Source organism: Patella vulgata, chromosome 8 (assembly GCF_932274485.2).
Source record: "Patella vulgata chromosome 8, xgPatVulg1.2, whole genome shotgun sequence".
Classification (NCBI taxonomy): Eukaryota; Metazoa; Mollusca; class Gastropoda; family Patellidae; genus Patella; species Patella vulgata.
In genome coordinates, this window is record NC_065886.2 from 5,669,933 (window position 1) to 5,690,132 (window position 20,200).

A 20,200-nucleotide genomic window follows, 5' to 3' on the forward strand; every position below is an offset into this window, starting at 1 on the left:
TCATATAATGATTGATGCTTCAAGATCCGTCAATCGCCTAAAACAGTTTAAGTCCGGACTAAGGGCTGACCAGTGCATAACGTTGACGTCGTTCTGCTGTAAAACGTGTGGGCACAGGCGTTGTCATGCTGGAAAACGTTGTCTCGCGATGACGTGCCAAATGTGGTATGACGTGGGGTCTGAGAGCTTGATCGATGTAGCACACTGCTGTGATGCCGCCTCCTCTCCCTGGACCAACATTTTGGAACATCCTAGGATACACTTTCTAGTACAGGCCGATTCCACCCCAATCCATTATGCTTGGACCACCCCATGAGTCACGTTCCATGACACATTGGTCAGAGCAACGCTGGCCACTTCGACACCATATTCTGGTCCTGTCATCTGACAGTTCTCCATTGCGTGGCTCACCAGTTCTGGTGTTGTTGGGCAAACTCTAGACGTTCACGTCGATGGCGAGGGGTGAAGATGTGTCCACGGTGAGGTCTACGGCAGTGGATGTTCTCTCTGGTGAGACGTCGGCGCACTGTATCGGTACTGATGGGTCTTCCATGTGTTCCTACTGTCTGACGTGCTGTCTCAGATGCCTGTGTGAAGGGATGCTGCACGTGCTGTCGCACAACATGGCGGTCTTATCGCCATTTGGTAACTCTTGGTCTACCTGGTCGGGGGGCGATCATCCGTGGTGTTGGGGGGGGGGGCCCGAAAGCGTTGCTGAAGCCTGTAGATGGTTCGAACACTGACCTGGAAGTGATTGGCAACGGCTTGGGCAGTGTGGCCAGCGTCGACTCTTCAATGCGCCTGGTTTCTCTGGGCTGTCGTGAGTTGTGGCATGCTGATGACGTTGTAGTGTGAATGTTTCAACCAGGTATGGGGGCTGAATTTTATAGGGCTGGTCCCGGTGAAAAGCACGTGCAGCATGAGTTACATCAAAATCATGGAGAACACATTGCCATCTCAGAAGTCAGGTTGTCTTTTTGAGAACATTTCCCGGGTTTAATTCTGTGTTTGGGAAGGAGCCTTATTGCTCAGGTAAAGCTGGAGATGTGGTCACAATTATACAATAAAAACATTTGGCAAATTTTATGCAGTCAAGTACTATATCCGGTGAACACGCGATAAGAAAGACAACTACTACGAGACAATGACGCCATACGACTGTGACGTCATCTATATAAATGCCCTTTATCAACACCCGTTGTCAGATAGAAACGAATACTACATTGGTAGACATCCACAAATAACCAAAAGGAAAAGGACATCAAGACACAATTTTGATCAATATGGCTGCCATCTTGGGTATGACGTCACAGGGGCATAATGACATCATTTTTGGATTTATTGGGGTCGACTTCCTATATGTCTGTAATACATTTATAGGCCCAAAAGTCGATAGTTAACGAGATAGCTGACAATCTAACAGCATTTGGCGGCCATTTTGTATTTATGTTAATTAGAAGGTCAAAAACTAAAATGTCGGCTTGGGAACATGGATAGACGTATTCAGCACATCAAAATCATTAAGAAAAGTGATGTTCCCCACTTTTACTAAGAAATGCTTCTAACATTCTGATTTAACGAAAATTTGACTAGTCGAGGAGTAAACACACGAGGTTGAGAAGGCGTCCCTATTTCCAAGGCACATACGCTCACACCAGGGATCGAAACCACAACCGCAAGCTAGAGGTAACCGGCCAGCTAGAGGTCGAAGCGCGGCACTCTAGCGCGTGATATACTTTGTATATATCGAGGGTATAGAACATTATTGTGATAAGTCAATATATCAGGCATTGTGACTTATCACAATTATGTTCTAAACCCTCGATATTGTAGTATGCTAGACAAGATAATGTAAGAAATGTTAATCTCTTCAAGTACCTGTTAGGTGGACTGTCGACCTATATAATATAACGGCTACCAGGCTTTATCAAATTAAAGACAAAAAATCCTAAGAGACGTCCATTGTTTGTAGGGGCGGACTGGGTAGCTCTGAGCCCTCGGACAAACTGGTGCCCTTGGGACACGACGAGAAAAACGTAACATGTTTGATTAACCATTCTCGCACTCCGGCAATGATATTCTTTAGTGGGTGCAAAGATTAAAGAACACTTTTCTATTTATTAACCTATTTCAAAATGAACTGCATTGTGGTAGACAAATATGTTTACTACGGTGCCAGTTGAAAAGTTTGTTCCAATCCTTTATAACATTTACCAAGTAATTAATGTGTAACGGTGTACCCCAAATCCATGTAAAAATAATGGTACGTGCTCAACGGTTGATAACGGTTACAGCTGTAGTTGTACTCCTGGGTATTTAGGAGAAAACTGTGATGGAAAGATATATTGTATATCGTATCAATAATTTCCCCGAGAGAGGGGGAGAAAATGGGTTTAAATTGATTGCATTTACAGATATACATGGAACCATTTCGGTAAAGGATCCTGGATTGCAAACTCGCCTGTCATCGTTGTAATTTGCTTTCGAATATGCACGAGTAGCTAAACCACGTGATTTTGTTTATCATTATGGTTGCTTAGACCGATTCGGTATTTACAAGCAAAATCAAAATATTATTACTCCAAAAATTAAGTATAGGGAAATAGTGAGCATATTTAATTGCAGTGAATGTGTGTCTACCTAACCCATGTAAGAATAATGGAACGTGTTCACCAGTTGATAACAGTTACAGCTGTAATTGTGCTATAGGATATTTAGGAAAAAACTGTGACGGTAAGTTACGTACATTCTTTATTGTCATAATAATTTAGTCAGCCTTAATTGACCAGCCAACAAGCTCATTATGAACAAATCAAGCCCCAAAGGACTCGGGGTGTAGCCTTATTTGACGCCAGATTAACGTAAGAATTCGCCCATTACATCTGAATTAAATCTTTAAATTAAGATGCAGCCTTGTTCGACACCAGATTAACATAAGAATTTATCTATTACATCTGAATAAAACATTGTTTTCATGTGGCCATGTGATAATGCTCTAACAATGTATCGATTAATTCCCACAGAGGCGTACATGAAATCGATAAAACTCATATATAATTACAGTTACTAGTACATATTTACACAAGACGAGGCGGTCCGGTTCACATTCACTGTTACTTTACTGGACTCAGCTTGAGCTGCCCCTTCTTTAACGCAAAAAGATCAGGATTCAGGAAATTGAATTAGATATCATGCCGCGAATTTATAAATCTCAATGGGTATCATATCATCACCAGTACTTGTTGCATTCATTATTTTACTTAAATCTCTGATAATTTCTAACCCGTTAAGAAATATCCATATTACATTATGCCATACTTAACATTTGGAATTATGATAACTCACTGTCTCACATACATGATTACTAACGTGTGTGAGGTCAGTGTATTACCACTACGGCGCCGTTACAGAGCGTGACCAAAATTAATCCTTCCCACGAAGGCGCAGATATGGACTTCCCACGAAGGCACGGATATGGACTTATCGGCTTTCGTTTGAAGAAAGGCATGTTGTTATTAGGACCCAATTAACGGTGTTAGAGATTTAATGAATTTATGTTCACTCTGAATTTTATTTACCATTTGGCAACTAATGATGAATATCATAACATCATCCAAGTAGTGTTCACTCTGAATTTTACTCACCAATTGGCAACTAATGATGAAAATCATCAGATCATTCAAGTATTGTTCACATATTCGCCCACTCTCAATCAGATCCAAAAATAACTGAATTGGCCGACTACGTAAACAACCAAAGGGGGAGGATGAACATGCTCCTCATCAGTGGAACCACTACCACACAGGGGAACACAAAATCAACAACACCCTGGAAGAATGGCATTCAAGGATCAAGAAGCTAGTTGTTAAAGTTCATCCGAAATGTTTTTGATATGATCTCATTTTACAAGAGCAAAATATTAATTAAATTAGAATCGTACAGTATGTCGGGGAACAGAAACCACCAAGGAAGAGATATAAATATGCCCAAATCTAAAGCCAACTCCAGGAATTAAAAAGTAGACACGAAGAAGAGGAATTAAGACAGGGTGTCTTATTTGGGGAAATTAAATTTGTTTATATTTATTAACGTCATATGCCAAACATGTTAAAATGTTAGTTAATTAGTCACATTGGGGATTATGAAATTGTAAATTCTTATCATAACAATCTATAACTCCATTATTACATTTTTAATTCATTTTAATCCATGAAAGCTGGATTCCCACGAACACGTCGAATATGACCTCTTTTAATCCGTTACGGTCAATAACTGCGCCTTCGTGGGAATGAACCGTGAGGTCTACATTTCTTTAATTTAATTTTAGTAAATCCTTGTGATATATGCAACCATTGTTTAAATAATGGCACGTGTAACAGACGTTTTTTATTGCATTGAAAGAGTGGCTCACCACCTGTATCTATATATGTATGTTTATGTTACAAATGAAGAGGCATACTTGAGTGATATGATGTAAGTATTTATGTTGATCTAGAGACGTTTGAGAAGAAACTATTCCGTCAAAGAATCACGCCCGTTATTTGCGTTTATGATGATCGATATTTCCCGTCCCGTTTTAAATCCATGGCTCCTCCGCAGTTATTAGCTCCCTTGTTCTACACACTGTTCGTATACCTCACGATTTTGCGGGTAATTAAGAATGGGGGACACGATACGGAAATTCCGTCCTCAAACTTTTGTTGTCGTCATGTCCGTTATATCAAAATCACGTCCGTTATGCCCAAATCACGTCCGTTATATTATTACAAGAATTTGACAAAAACTGAGGAGATGCCAAAGCCGTCTGTTTTGCGCTCAAAATCAAGAGCCGTTCCTCACATTCTGGTAATCGAAATAAATAAAAGAATCACGCAAATTTGATTGATAACAGTTTGACCTTCGGTTTGACGTGTAACGGATGTGATGGTGGACGAAATTCATAATGTCAAACATCACTAACGTTACACAAAGAAGCTAAGATAACCTAAAGAAAATTACGAGTCTTTATTAAATTACATAAATTGCCTTCTTTTTAAATGTCCTTAAACTAAGAATGGAAAAGAGCGTTAAACACCTACATTGTACTCAGATACACCTAGCACTTTTAATTGGGTCAACAGTAACGTCCGTTACAAAAGGTCACGTCCGTTACATAGTAGGGAGTCACTTCCGTTACAAATATTTTGTATAATATTGACAAAACAGTACAGGGCAGTAAAATTTAATAAAAAAATAATCATTGATCAAATATTGTAACATATCGGCTAAGAATAACAATGAAATCATGCCCAAGAAAGAGTGTAGAAGAGTTATCAGTTGGGAAATTTCACACTGTTTTGAAACCAGCTGATGTCCAGGAAAGATCCTTGCCAATATCTTGGGGTAACAGGGCACAAAGACATATCTTTACATTCAAAAATGTAGATTTTGATATTATCACACTGCAAATCAACTGGGCCGGTATTTATTAGCAAATTTGGGGCAAATATTAATTGGACATGTGACGTCGATTACAAGGTCGCATGGTCCGCAAAATATGTATTTGCATAAAAACAGAACGATAAGTTCTCTTTTTCATTACAAAATTTGAAAGATGAATTATTAATACAAGTTTTTGACCCCCAAAGAATTGGAAAAAAATAATTTAAATTTAACTGCCTTTTCATCTAAAGTTCTACATCTTATCGTGGCTTGTGTCATATAATGATTGATGCTTCAAGATCCGTCAATCGCCTAAAACAGGATGGCGTCAGAAAAATATCATTCATTGTAGTACCTGGGGCCCTGCTTCTTTACTTCAAACTAACAATACACTTTTCTTTCAAAAATATTCCAAGAAATTAGCGGGAAAGTCCAAAAGATTGGCATAAGACGTGACAAGATTGAACGTCGTTCAGCCATCGCCATGCTTGTAAATGTCAAAGGCGCGTCAATGTTTTCTAAGGTGACGTCATTATAAAAAGTGGGAGGAGCTACAGGTTTCTGACGGAAAGGTCAATTGATAGCATAACGGCACAGAGGTGTTTAATGCTGATCATCTAAATTATCAAATGATATTCCCCGAAGCAGTAATTGAGAAGGGCGTTGTTTAAAGATATATTTTAATATTTTTCTATTGTATAATATGATTTTCAAATATAAACCATTAATACCCATCTTAGCATCGTGTATGACAGTGTGCATCAGTATAATCACTTATTTGTGGTTATATTGAAATTTGTAAAGACGCGTTCTTTTGAATTTATTTTTAAAAAATAATAACTTAAATACAACAGAAGAACATAGTCCAGGAGGTTTTCCCCATTGGAAAAAAAAACGTATTAGTAACGCTTATTCAACAAACAATTGTTATACTTTTAGTGATTTGTAGGGCGTCAAATCCTAATGTTATTGTACTGTTTTAATTTGTAGATTTTATTTTTTATTTTATTCATTGATGTAAAACATTTATTACAATTTTATAGTAAAATGTATAAAACACCGAGTTTTGCCTAGCAAATCCCAAATGAAGTTATGGAAAACGCGATGGCTGATATATGTATAGTTCACAAGCAGTATCATAATACAGATATGTGACGAGAAGCTAATATAAATAGGGCCTATACCCTATAAAAGTTTACCGTCATCGAATTGTTTACTGTCCTCGTTACATGGATTCAAATCACAAATACACCAAAGCTAGAAAACTACAAATCCGAAGAATTTTGTTTATAAAATATTCACTTTCCATTCAATAAATATTCCAGTCATCTATTTTTGGAATTGGGGACATTCATTCTCTTTTCCCCATAAATACAGATTGCCGTGTTATTTAATATTCAAACCAAACAGCATGTAATCAAAGAACGCTTTTATTCGTAATATGTAATATTGTCACGTGACATTGTTATGGTTTTTTTTCGCTTGGGAAGCTTTTATTATTCACTATAGAACTCCAGTATAGTAAACCATAACTATGAACAATATCATGTTCCAAATAAATAATCTAATTTGTAGATCTGCAATTTGTCACGTGATGGTCCGAACATTATTTGTATGGCTCAATTTGTTGATAGAAAATACCGCTAATAATTATTTGTACTAATCCGTGCACGAGATGACTGGACTATAGTACCCTACTTCCAGCAATGGATACTGACATAACTGTCGGTAAGTTGGTCTAAGATAGTAGTAAAATAATGCAAGCTACTTCACTACCCTAGCTTTCGTCACACATCATTTAGGTGAAGAATTTCTATATTAAACAGAACACCGTTTTTAATACTAAAATAAACCCTATAGTATTATACCCATATAGAGCTGAGAGTGGCCCCTTTCGTCATGCCTGCTACGCTGCTTCCACTGTGAGGTGAGAGTGAGGCCAGAGAATCTAAATGAAATTTAGTTGATGCTTGATGAATGCAATCGTATAAGATCTGAGGCAGACTCGAGAATCCTTAGTCCCCTAATTTCTATTGGGATTGACCCTTTATCAAAACTGGTATCGGCTACCTCAAAAACGTATATTTTGACACCAAAATGTGATCATTTTGTAAAATTCGAATTTCCCGCCATCTGGAATCATTCCCCAATATTTACTCCGCTGTATAACTAATCACCAAAATGTGCATGGAAATGGATTTAGCTGTCTCGAAAGGATATATTTTAATACAAAACTTGGTCACATTATAATAATTAGATAAAAAAATTTGCATTTTCTGGCAAAAACTGGCGGCGATTTTGGATATTGGCCAATTCGACCCATTTAGACACAGATTTAAGAATGCGCTTTTGGAAATGAAATGAAATGAAATGGAGTTTAACGTCCTACTGTTCTGCTCCTAACCTGGGCTAATGAAGACGGGCATACGCCATACAGTGTGCTATGAGGGAAATTTTGCCCGGACAGCGGCACTACGGCCTACTCTTATATCGAATTCCAACTGCCAAGGGATCTTTTACGTGCACGCCAATGTGTACACGGGACCTCGGTTTTTCGTCCCATCCGAACGACTAGACAGCTTTCCTGCATCACTGACAAGGGAGAACCACGCCGGAAAATCTGGATGAACTTTCTCGGCCAATGCAGGGATCGAACACCCGACCGCCAGGCTAGCGAGCTAGGGTCTTACCCACTTTGCCACGTGAAGGGGTGGGGGTGGTAACATAAACATAAACCTTGGTCGACATTTCTATTGTAGCAACTGCCCAGGATGATGTGGAATTGAGTTGTACTGAAATGAATTGAAATGAAATTGGGGTTACTGGTGCACTGTTGTAATTAAGGCAAATATTGTATTTTTAATTAATACATTATTATGATTACTGTTCATATTGTAATTGTAATCCATACATTATTAGGTTTAATGTAAAAGTTTTATTTAATGTTAATTTTTTAATCGTAAGCCATACGCTGTAGTATTTTAATTGTAAGACATACGCTTTAGTAATTAATAGAAATATTGTAATTATAAGCCATATGCTGTTGTAATTGATAGAAATATTGTAATTGTAAGCCATATGCTGTTGTAATTAATAGAAATATTGTAATTGTAAGCCATATGCTGTTGTAATTACTAGAAATTGTAAGCAATATGATGGTGTAATTAATTGTAATTGTAAGAATTGTAAGACACTGTTGTGATTAAGGGGAATATTGTAATTATAACACATGCACTATTTGGATTAAAGATACATTTTGGGTATTAGGTAAATAGCTGGCAGTTCTTACTATAATAGTTTAAAGCTAGATAATGTAAAGGAAATTTACTGAAAATTTCAGTGAAATTGATCCACTCTGAACCGAAACTTTAGCTATTGAATTGTCGGCCTAGCCTCGATCATCATTACTAAAGACGGCACGATAAAATAAACATAGTCTCGATTATCCATGAATGGAAGTCGAACAGAAAATCGGAAACTAACCCAATAAACACTACAGGTAAACGCACGGGACTAGATTGTGAACTGCGCATGTTATCTAAATCCAATTATTAAGACCACCTGCCGATTTGACCAAGGCCGCCGAGTGTTAAATAGGTTCAGTTGTTGACGATCAGGGCATGTGCTTGTTGATGACCAGGTTTAAGAATTTGGTTGAAAAGTATTGATAAGCAATAAGAATATTATTACTCAAAAAATTAACTTGAGAAATTTAGAGAATTAATCTTTATAGAGAAACCGGCCAACATGTTTATATTACTTGTGCCTTTTTATACGCCCACATTGAAATGTGGTCGTATATTGTCGTCGCCCCCGTCCGTCGGTCCCGCGTCCACGATTGCCTGTGGACGCTCTAGAGGCTAAAGTTAATATCTGATTGACTTTAAATTTATACACAGTGTTTAAGGTCTTGAGACGAAGAAGCCTATGGATTTTCCGCGATTTCCAATATTTGCTGCCAGAGTTATGGCCCTTGATCACTATGAAAAATCTTTTTGCCGCTCTAGAGGCCAGAGTTAACATCCGATTGACTTTCAATTTATACACAGTGTTTACGGTCATGAGAGGAAGAATCCTATTGATTTTCAGCGATTTCCGATAATTACTGTATATGGCTCTTGATCACTTCAAAAAAATTTGTGGATGCTCTAGAGGCTAAAGTTAATATCCGATTGAGTATAAATTTATACACAGTGTTTGAGGTCATGAGACGAAGATTCCTATTGATTTTTAACGATTTCCGATAATTACTGCCAAAGTTATGGCCCTTGATCACTTTGCAAAATCTTGTGACGCTCTAAAGGCTAAAGTTATCATCCGATTGACTTCAGATTGATATACAGAGTTTAAGATCTTGAGACGAACAAGTATATTGATTTTCAATGAATTTTTATGACTTGAACAGTTAAATCCATGATATTAAAAGCTTTGCATACAAAACGTTAGCATGGGGCAGAACTTTATAAATGAAATGAAATGAAATGAAATGGAGTTTAACGTCCTACTGTTCTGCTCCTAACCTGGGCTAATGAAGACGGGCATACGCCATACAGTGTGCTATGAGGGAAATTTTGCCCGGACAGCGGCACTACGGCCTACTCTTATATCGAATTCCAACTGCCAAGGGATCTTTTACGTGCACGCCAATGTGTACACGGGACCTCGGTTTTTCGTCCCATCCGAACGACTAGACAGCTTTCCTTGTCAGCCCCTCCGTCCTGCATCACTGACAAGGGAGAACCACGCCGGAAAATCTGGATGAACTTTCTCGGCCAATGCAGGGATCGAACACCCGACCTCCAGGCTAGCGAGCTAGCGTCTTACCCAATTAGCCACGTGATCCCCAGAACTTTATAAAAACCAAACAAATTCTAATAGTTTTCTGATAAGTACGTCGTGAATTGTTGCTCTTAATCAGATTTTAGTGTATTATAAATGTTTCATTACCGAAAAAAGTAAAAATATGCGACAACCCTTGTTGACTGCCTGGACGATTTAGTTGCTGTGGGCGTATGTTTCCTTGCCTGGCAACCTATCTTTAATTCTAGTGAATCTGTGTCTACCCGACCCATGTAAAAATGGTGGTACTTGTTCACCAGTTGATAACGGTTACAGCTGTAATTGTCCTACAGGATATTTAGGAGAAAACTGTGATGGTAAGGTACTTACATTCATTATTGTCACAATAATTTAGCATGCTTTGATTAACAAGCAGACAAGTTCATTTGTGGATGCTCTAGAGGCTAAAGTTAATATCCGATTGAGTATAAATTTATACACAGTGTTTGAGGTCATGAGACGAAGATTCCTATTGATTTTTAACGATTTCCGATAATTACTGCCAAAGTTATGGCCCTTGATCACTTTGCAAAATCTTGTGACGCTCTAAAGGCTAAAGTTATCATCCGATTGACTTCAGATTGATATACAGAGTTTAAGATCTTGAGACGAACAAGTATATTGATTTTCAATGAATTTTTATGACTTGAACAGTTAAATCCATGATATTAAAAGCTTTGCATACAAAACGTTAGCATGGGGCAGAACTTTATAAAAACCAAACAAATTCTAATAGTTTTCTGATAAGTACGTCGTGAATTGTTGCTCTTAATCAGATTTTAGTGTATTATAAATGTTTCATTACCGAAAAAAGTAAAAATATGCGACAACCCTTGTTGACTGCCTGGACGATTTAGTTGCTGTGGGCGTATGTTTCCTTGCCTGGCAACCTATCTTTAATTCTAGTGAATCTGTGTCTACCCGACCCATGTAAAAATGGTGGTACTTGTTCACCAGTTGATAACGGTTACAGCTGTAATTGTCCTACAGGATATTTAGGAGAAAACTGTGATGGTAAGGTACTTACATTCATTATTGTCATAATAATTTAGCATGCTTTGATTAACAAGCAGACAAGTTCATTTGTGGATGCTCTAGAGGCTAAAGTTAATATCCGATTGAGTATAAATTTATACACAGTGTTTGAGGTCATGAGACGAAGATTCCTATTGATTTTTAACGATTTCCGATAATTACTGCCAAAGTTATGGCCCTTGATCACTTTGCAAAATCTTGTGACGCTCTAAAGGCTAAAGTTATCATCCGATTGACTTCAGATTGATATACAGAGTTTAAGATCTTGAGACGAACAAGTATATTGATTTTCAATGAATTTTTATGACTTGAACAGTTAAATCCATGATATTAAAAGCTTTGCATACAAAACGTTAGCATGGGGCAGAACTTTATAAAAACCAAACAAATTATAATAGTTTTCTGATTGTACGTCGTGAATTGTTGCTCTTAAATCAGATTTTAGTGTATTATAAATGTTTCATTACCGAAAAAAGTAAAAATATGCGACAACCCTTGTTGACTGCCAGGACGATTTAGTTGCTGTGGGCGTATGTTTTCTTGCCTGGCTACCTATCTTTAATTCTAGTGAATCTGTGTCTACCCGACCCATGTAAAAATGGTGGTACTTGTTCACCAGTTGATAACGGTTACAGCTGTAATTGTCCTACAGGATATTTAGGAGAAAACTGTGATGGTAAGGTACTTACATTCATTATTGTCATAATAATTTAGCATGCTTTGATTAACAAGCAGACAAGTTCATTTGTGGATGCTCTAGAGGCTAAAGTTAATATCCGATTGAGTATAAATTTATACACAGTGTTTGAGGTCATGAGACGAAGATTCCTATTGATTTTTAACGATTTCCGATAATTACTGCCAAAGTTATGGCCCTTGATCACTTTGCAAAATCTTGTGACGCTCTAAAGGCTAAAGTTATCATCCGATTGACTTCAGATTGATATACAGAGTTTAAGATCTTGAGACGAACAAGTATATTGATTTTCAATGAATTTTTATGACTTGAACAGTTAAATCCATGATATTAAAAGCTTTGCATACAAAACGTTAGCATGGGGCAGAACTTTATAAAACCAAACAAATTCTAATAGTTTTCTGATTGTACGTCGTGAATTGTTGCTCTTAATCAGATTTTAGTGTATTATAAATGTTTCATTACCGAAAAAAGTAAAAATATGCGACAACCCTTGTTGACTGCCTGGACGATTTAGTTGCTGTGGGCGTATGTTTTCTTGCCTGGCTACCTATCTTTAATTCTAGTGAATCTGTGTCTACCCGACCCATGTAAAAATGGTGGTACTTGTTCACCAGTTGATAACGGTTACAGCTGTAATTGTCCTACAGGATATTTAGGAGAAAACTGTGATGGTAAGGTACTTACATTCATTATTGTCATAATAATTTAGCATGCTTTGATTAACAAGCAGACAAGTTCATTTTAGGAAAAGAAAAGGACTCAGGGTGCAGTCTTGGTTGACACTAGATTAGATTGACATGAGAATCCACTCATTACATCTGAGTTAACTCGTTATATCTGAATAAACTCATTACATCTGAGTTAACTCATTACACCTGAATTAACTAGTTACATTATAATTGTTATAATAGGTCCATGTTATCTTGCTCAAACAATGTATCACATAACTTTGTTTGATTAAGGGGGGTTGGATGGCCGAATGGTTAGCACGCGCGTGCTGTATCATACGGTCTGTCATTGAGTCAACCTTCGGGGTTCCGATTCCCCGGTGGTACGTGACAAGGAATAGAGTCGCCTGTCCAACCTCGTGGGTTTTCTCCGGGCCCTCCGGTTTCCTCCCACTGCTAAAGACCCCTACGCGCAAGCGAATGATTGAAATAAAATTAAACCATATGTTAGTCCCGAAATGACCTAGTTTGTGTCGAGTGGACGTTAAACCCCATCTCTCTCTCTCTCTCTTGTTTGTTTGATAAGTTCACTAACATGCTATACAGAATTGATATGAATAATTTTAAGGCATGGATCAGAATGTAGGATGTCACTATACTTACTTGGTAATGTCATATCCTCACCAGTAGCCTACTTTTTACAGTCACCACTGATAATTTCTAGGTCACGAAGAAATATGGGTCATTCCATTTCACCTGGACATGTGCTTGTAAGTGACCCCCTCAGAAAATTATGAAAACAAATATGTTATAGTACATAGAGTCTTATGTAAAACTGTAAAGTTATATGACTCTAGTATTAATATGACCATTTCACCCGGACCAGTGCTTGTAAGTGACCCCCTCAGAAAATTATGAAAACAAATATGTTACAGTACATAGAGTCTTATGTAAAACTGTAAAGTTAGATGACTCTAGTATTAATATTGATATGACTCGATTTTTGTGATCTGATTTTATTCCTTCTAGCCAGTTTATGTTCTTGAAATTATGGGGTTTGTAAGAAAATGTTATGTAGATTAAGAATTTACAATCACAGTTTACAGGAAAAGTACCATCAACTGCGTATGGGGTACCTTAAGTGCCAAAATGTGATACTTGTGCAAAAAACAATCGATATAACATTCTCTTACAAACCCCTTAATTTCAAGAATATTGTCTATCTAGGGTATATAAAATCAGAACACTAAAATCGAGCCATATACCAGTCGTTTCAAAACTTGCGAAAGGGTATCCGATTCAAATGGCCATATTAATACTAGAGTCATATAGTTTTACATAAGACTGTGTGTACTATAACATATATGTTTTTTTTTATAAATTTTCAGAGGAGGTCACTTTACAGCTTTCTCAGAATTTGGTCCCCTTGACATGGAATGACCCATATCCATATTACATTATGCTATAATTAACAATTGGAATTAGGTCACTCAGTATCTAATATGCATTATTACTAATATATGTGAGGTCTACATTTTTTAAATTTAATTTTAGTTAACCCATGTGATATCAACAACCCCTGTTTAAATGATGGTACGTGTTATCCATCAGAAGGTGGCGTGAGTTGCAGCTGTCCTCTTGGATTTGAAGGGTCCTTTTGTCAAGGTAAGCTGGTACTATGTCTGTACACTATATAATCTTCTTCGGTATAAAAACCTATATATAAATATTTGCATAATATAATAAATAAAGGTTAAAATGCCTAAAGAAATTACTATTATTTAATTGTCTACATGTTTCGCCTGATTTCGGTAGCCATAATTACAGAAATAACGTGAAGTCCAAGACTACTGAGTCCCAACAGACAGTATCCACGCCAGCTATTCCTAGACGATCAAGGTTGTCACAAATCGGATAGATGAGTTATGCGCCCTTGGGTATGAAGGCTTGATAAATCTGGCTCGTGCAAATGTTGAGGAAAATGAGTTTTAGACATAAATAACAGTGTCAATTTATACCAGTTATAAATAGATTCTGTATAGGTAATTGGGTGGTTGTCTGTTTGATGTAAACAAATTGAAGAACACCAAGGAAAATAGTTATCCAACTTATTCTATCGAATTTGAACAAAGGCTCTAATGAACCAAGATGGCGGACCAGGTACTAACCGCCAACCAACAGAACAAGAAAACCAGGAAGATCCTAGAAGCTATAAATATCAGAAGACATTCACCTGAACTCAATAGGGACTTAGGGCTCTACATCCCCAGGGCATATGATGATGTAATTAAGATGAACAACATAATTTAACTATTAAGCCATCTTTGGTTGTACTAAAATCCCCGCCCCACCCCATCAATAAATTTTCGATATTATAGACTCTCCCAACCTGTTAATAACCCTCTAATCATGCAGTATCAGTGCTTATTAGTAGCTAATTACCTTGTTATGTTTGTTGTTATTGTTAAATATCCTTTACACCTTGATTATTTCTATTACTGTTATTCTTAATCCATACAGATGGTTTCTTATTAATTTCATATATATTGTCCACAAGTTTACTAAATTGTCATTTGTGCTTGATAACGATAAGAGGATACTTGTCGAAACGTCGTGCTTTTAGAATAAACTAGTGATTGTATCCCATAAAAACTGTGTTCTGTTAATTTGTTCCCTGATCGCTAAATGCCACTTAAAGAATAGGTTTGTAACCCACAGATCTTGGTTCCATTCGATATTCGCGCATATCGGACCGTAACTTCCTGAATTATACCCCCTGATTGTAAGAAAAATCGCGTTTTTATCTTGTGGACCCTATAGTATAGAGGTCAAAATTTGTATCCAATTTAAAAAACTGGTTTAGTATATCACCGTTACACACTAAGAATGGCTGAGTTCGAATTTCGTAAAAATGGCCCAAAACTGACAGACAAAATGGCCGTCCTCGTTCTCAAATAGCGTAAAAAATATGGTATATCAAGGTTGTGGACCCTCTAGAGGTCACAATTTTCTTCTGATTTCTGATGAAACTTGGAAATTAAGTTTATAACCCAAAGATCTCGGTTCCTTTCGATATTCGTGCATATCGGACCGTCAGTTCCTGAATTATGGCCCTTGATTGAACAAAAAATCACGTTTTTAGCTTGTGGTCCCTGTAGAGGTCACAATTTTCATCTAATGAAAAACAATGTTTGAATATATCACCATTACACACTAAGATCTTGGATCCTTTTGATTATCGCGGAAACCTTCCTGGGTTATGGCCCCTGATTGTTCGAAAAATGTCAATTTTAGCTCGCGGATTCTCTAGAGGTCACCATTTTTTTTCCGATTTTAAAAACCGTTTAAATATTTCACCATTCCACCATAATGAAGGCTGGATTCGAATTTCGGGAAAATCGTAATGAAACTGTCCAACAAAATGGCCGCTATTTGTATGCAAATTGTGTAAAAGTATGCAATACGATGGTTGTCGACCCTCTAGAGGTCACAATTTTGATCCGATTCTGATGAAACTTAAAACATATCTTTATATCCCAAAGATCTCAGTGCCTTTTGATATTTGCGCATTTCAGACCATAACTTTATGGATTATTGCCCCTGATTGTACAAAAAATCCCTTTTGTTTTTAGCTTGTTCTCTATCCATCTCTTGCAAAATGTGGGCGTATCCTGCCTGGCAGCCGCTGGTTCTTATATTTATCAATGACATTACCGACGGTACAGTAGGATTAGGTAGACGTTTTGCAGACGATACTAATTACAGCACTTTAAAAAATATAATTAATTTAGATTTAATATATTTAAATGAGTGGTCAAAAAAGTGGCTGGTTAAAATCAATCTGACACTAAAACCTGTCAATAAACATTTAGGAATTATCTTCAGTAGCGACTGTAAATTAACTAATCATATTGATAAATTGATTGGCAATGCCCCGAAACAGTTAAGCATTTTAAGAAAACTAAAATATAAATTAAAGAGGGAATACTTGGAAAAAATGTACTTAACATTTATCAGGCCAATATTAGAATATTCATCTGAAGTGTGGGACAATTATGGAAAAGTCAACTCCGAGCGTTTAGAAAAGCTCCAAATCGAAGCAGGTCGAATTGTTACGGGCTTAACAAGTTATGCTCGTTTAGAATCCATTTATAAAGAGTCGGGGTGGGAAACTCGGAGGCTTGTTAGGAAATTGTCATTATTCTATAAAATTGTAAATGAGCAGACACCTCAATATTTTACAGACCTTGTACCAGATATGGTATCACAAAATAACAATTATTATCTTCGTAACTCCCAATATCAGATTCAGAGTCTTATCAGATGGTTGCATATCCCCAAAAAAAAAAAAAAAAAAAATCCGCTCACTATTAAATTGTGGAACTCTTTGGATTTACAATTGAGACAATTACCAACATTTTCTCTTTTTAAAAATAAGCTATGTGCGGTATATTTTCAAAACGCAAATGTTCCAACTTATTTTTCATGTGGTGATCTATATTTAAACATTTTACGCTGCAGGATGCGTAATAAATGCAGTGCCTTAAATGGCGATTTATTTCATGCAAATGTAGTTGATAATTCTGCTTGTTCATGTGGATATATTGAAAACGCAAACCATTTCTTATTATCTTGTTCAAAATATAAAATTCACAGAGACGTCATGATAGCTGATACAATTTGATGATATATACATGTACTATTATATGTTGATATATATTTTGTTGTTTGGTAATGATTTACTGAACTGCGAAGCTAACGTGCATATTTTTTTTAATGTTCAGAGGTATATAAAAAATACTGGTCGCTTTTCTCAATGACATTTTTCAAGATCAAATAATGCTCATTTGTGTGAATTTTTTGCGATATATATTTACCTATAGTTATTTGTTTAAAGATAGTTACTAGGCTCGTTGGACGATCACACATCTTTGTTATCTGAGTCACGAATCAGACAAAACACTATATAAAACTTCTGTAAATTAAATGATATAATTAATCTCCACATCTCCACATATCTGGAACTTCTATCTGAGAATATGAGTTCACGTGGAATGTAAGGGTCTGTCTTGATTCGCAACACAATTAAAGAGAAATAGTTTTGATAGTGTAATTTGAAATTATTATAAAATTAAATATTTCACATACATGTAGTTTCTACACTTACATTGCTATTATTATTTTTCTTTCTTTTCTTTTCTTCGTACTCAGATATGTAAAAAAGATTTGATTACAAATATAATGTGTTCTATTATGATTATTTGTTTATGTAAATATATATATTGGAGATGGCGTTCTAAGTTGTCAAACTTGTGTCTTATCCACTTGTTAGTTACTTTTTACTTAGCTGTGTATTTATTATTTTGTAGAAGATTTATGTGACCCGAGTCCTTGTACCGAGATCGGGGATACATGTTTTCGTGTTGATGGTGGATTTGAATGTCGATGTATTTATATTGTAAATGATGAAAGTAAGTATATTTAATGTCAACCCATTGGGCTGTTTTAGAAGCACGTAAATTTTGTTTAGAAGTAGTGACACTATGTGGCGTGTATGATACAGTGACCATGTTGTTATAAATGTAATTAAAACTATAACCATCACTTTTTGTTTATAATTTCAGTTATAACATCACCGAATTATCCACTTGAATATCCAAACAACTTCGCCATTTGCTATCTTGTAATTGGCCGACCTGAACAGAATATCACCTTAACTCTTGGCGGACAATTTAACATTGAGTTCACTGATGGGTTTATAGTGATTAGTACATGCCGGGGCGAACTATCTACAACATGTATTAAAGATTATCTAACGCTTCAGGGAGTAAGGTAATCCCATCTATCTTATCAATAAGAACCCCACATTTTCTAGTTACATCCACCGGGTAAATAAGTAAACCCCAAAACAAATAGCAAAGCAAAAGCGCCTGACTGCAATACCAGCCAGTGAGTAAAGCAACAAGAAATTAGTGATAGCGTTATTTGTCTAGCTTTAGAACCGAAATCCAACGACGACCATCCGAATTCCGTGTTTGTTGGGAGATGGGTAGAAATAAAGTGGCCGACACCTTTCCGCTCAAGTTCCTGGAAGCTGGTAATTAGCCCGGGGATATGTGTGTTGGTTGGGGGGGGGGGGGGCATCTCCCCCATGGAATTTATGAATTTTAGCAAGTGAGTACGACATCCTGAAAGTGGTCCAATATAATCCATCTGGAAATGGCATCAAAAAATTCTCTAATGAAATAAATGATGATGCCCGAAACATGTCGCGCTTTGAGCTGAGCGACTACACTGTTTATTACACTAATTCTCGCTGGTTTAGTTAATTTCTAAACATTTTATTCCCAAAAACCTTATGACACAAATAATGATCGATGCCCTAAAATTGTGACATAATACAGATTGCTTCCAGATCAAATAGTCATGAGATTTCAAACTCTTAAATTTGATGACTAGAAGACAAAAAGAAAAATAATGAAAAATTCCCGTCTTCCCGAACAGAATCTGATCTTAAATGAAAATAATGCTCGATGCCGGAAAACAATCGCATAATGCACAATTGATTCAAACCAAAACGTAGTGTGATTTCGGGCACTTTATTTGCCGACAAAAAAAGTTTTTTTCAACGTCAATGATACAAATAACTGAAGTGGTTTATTTTTTATATTATAGTTATTGTGGTGGGGCACCGCCAGACCCTATCATAGTACCAACTGGTGAAAACACCACCGTGAGATTCGAAACAGATTCCATCTTTACATGCCTTGGTTTTAACCTGAGCATTACCTACACAGGTATGAACTGTTGTATTATATGTTTATACAGGTAACCACTGATATAGATTAGTAAATAAATAATAGACTACTTGTATATATTTGTATGTAGATAATAACTACTGGAATAGTTTCTATTTGTCATTTAAAACACGCATTTGCAAGAACACATTGCTGTATCTAAATATTTCTATATATTTACCTACTTGTCTTTATTTGTCTATTTTCAGATGTATAAAGCCAAGACATCAAGAGATGTATACATTTTGAGACATCAAGAATAAGTCGTGTTATAGCCATCAATGTAATAACTATATCCAAATTAATCTAAATTCATTTAAATAACAAAACTAAATCCATTCTAGAAACTGACCAATAACCTAAATAAACAATTCTTACTGTAATTTTCATTTATTCACTTAAAGTCTCGATGCGTCATTTTAGCGCTATTGGAATCACTTCTGTTCAGTACTGAATACGCCCACACAGTATCTGTGTCTCAACTGCAGCTGATCACGTCATTTTAGCGCTATTGGAATCACTTCTGTTCAGTACTGAATACGCCCACACAGTATCTGTGTCTCAACTGCAGCTGATCTGAAAGGAAAACTTGGATGTTGAACAAATTTGAAAAGGATCGAAAATTGAAAAAATAAACAAGCCTCTCTGATGTCCCCCGCCGAAATCCAAAAATAAATAGATGACACATATTAATTAATCGCACATTTATTTTTTTCAAAAGTATCAAGCAATCAAACTGC

General features: G+C 36.4%; 1 protein-coding gene across 1 annotated transcript; it reads left to right on the forward strand.

Moving 5' to 3' along the window:
* Window positions 1–2,250: 2,250 nt before the first annotated feature.
* LOC130010528 (adhesive plaque matrix protein 2-like) lies at window positions 2,251–19,843 on the forward strand (the record flags this gene model as incomplete). The annotated part of the gene is made up of 11 exons (XM_056102803.1): window positions 2,251–2,347; window positions 2,626–2,733; window positions 10,470–10,577; window positions 11,167–11,274; window positions 11,864–11,971; window positions 12,559–12,666; window positions 14,218–14,328; window positions 18,033–18,134; window positions 18,288–18,495; window positions 19,339–19,460; window positions 19,670–19,843. Coding segments are annotated over 11 exons (1,188 nt in total), but the record flags the coding sequence as incomplete, so codon positions are not given.
* Window positions 19,844–20,200: the final 357 nt, after the last annotated feature.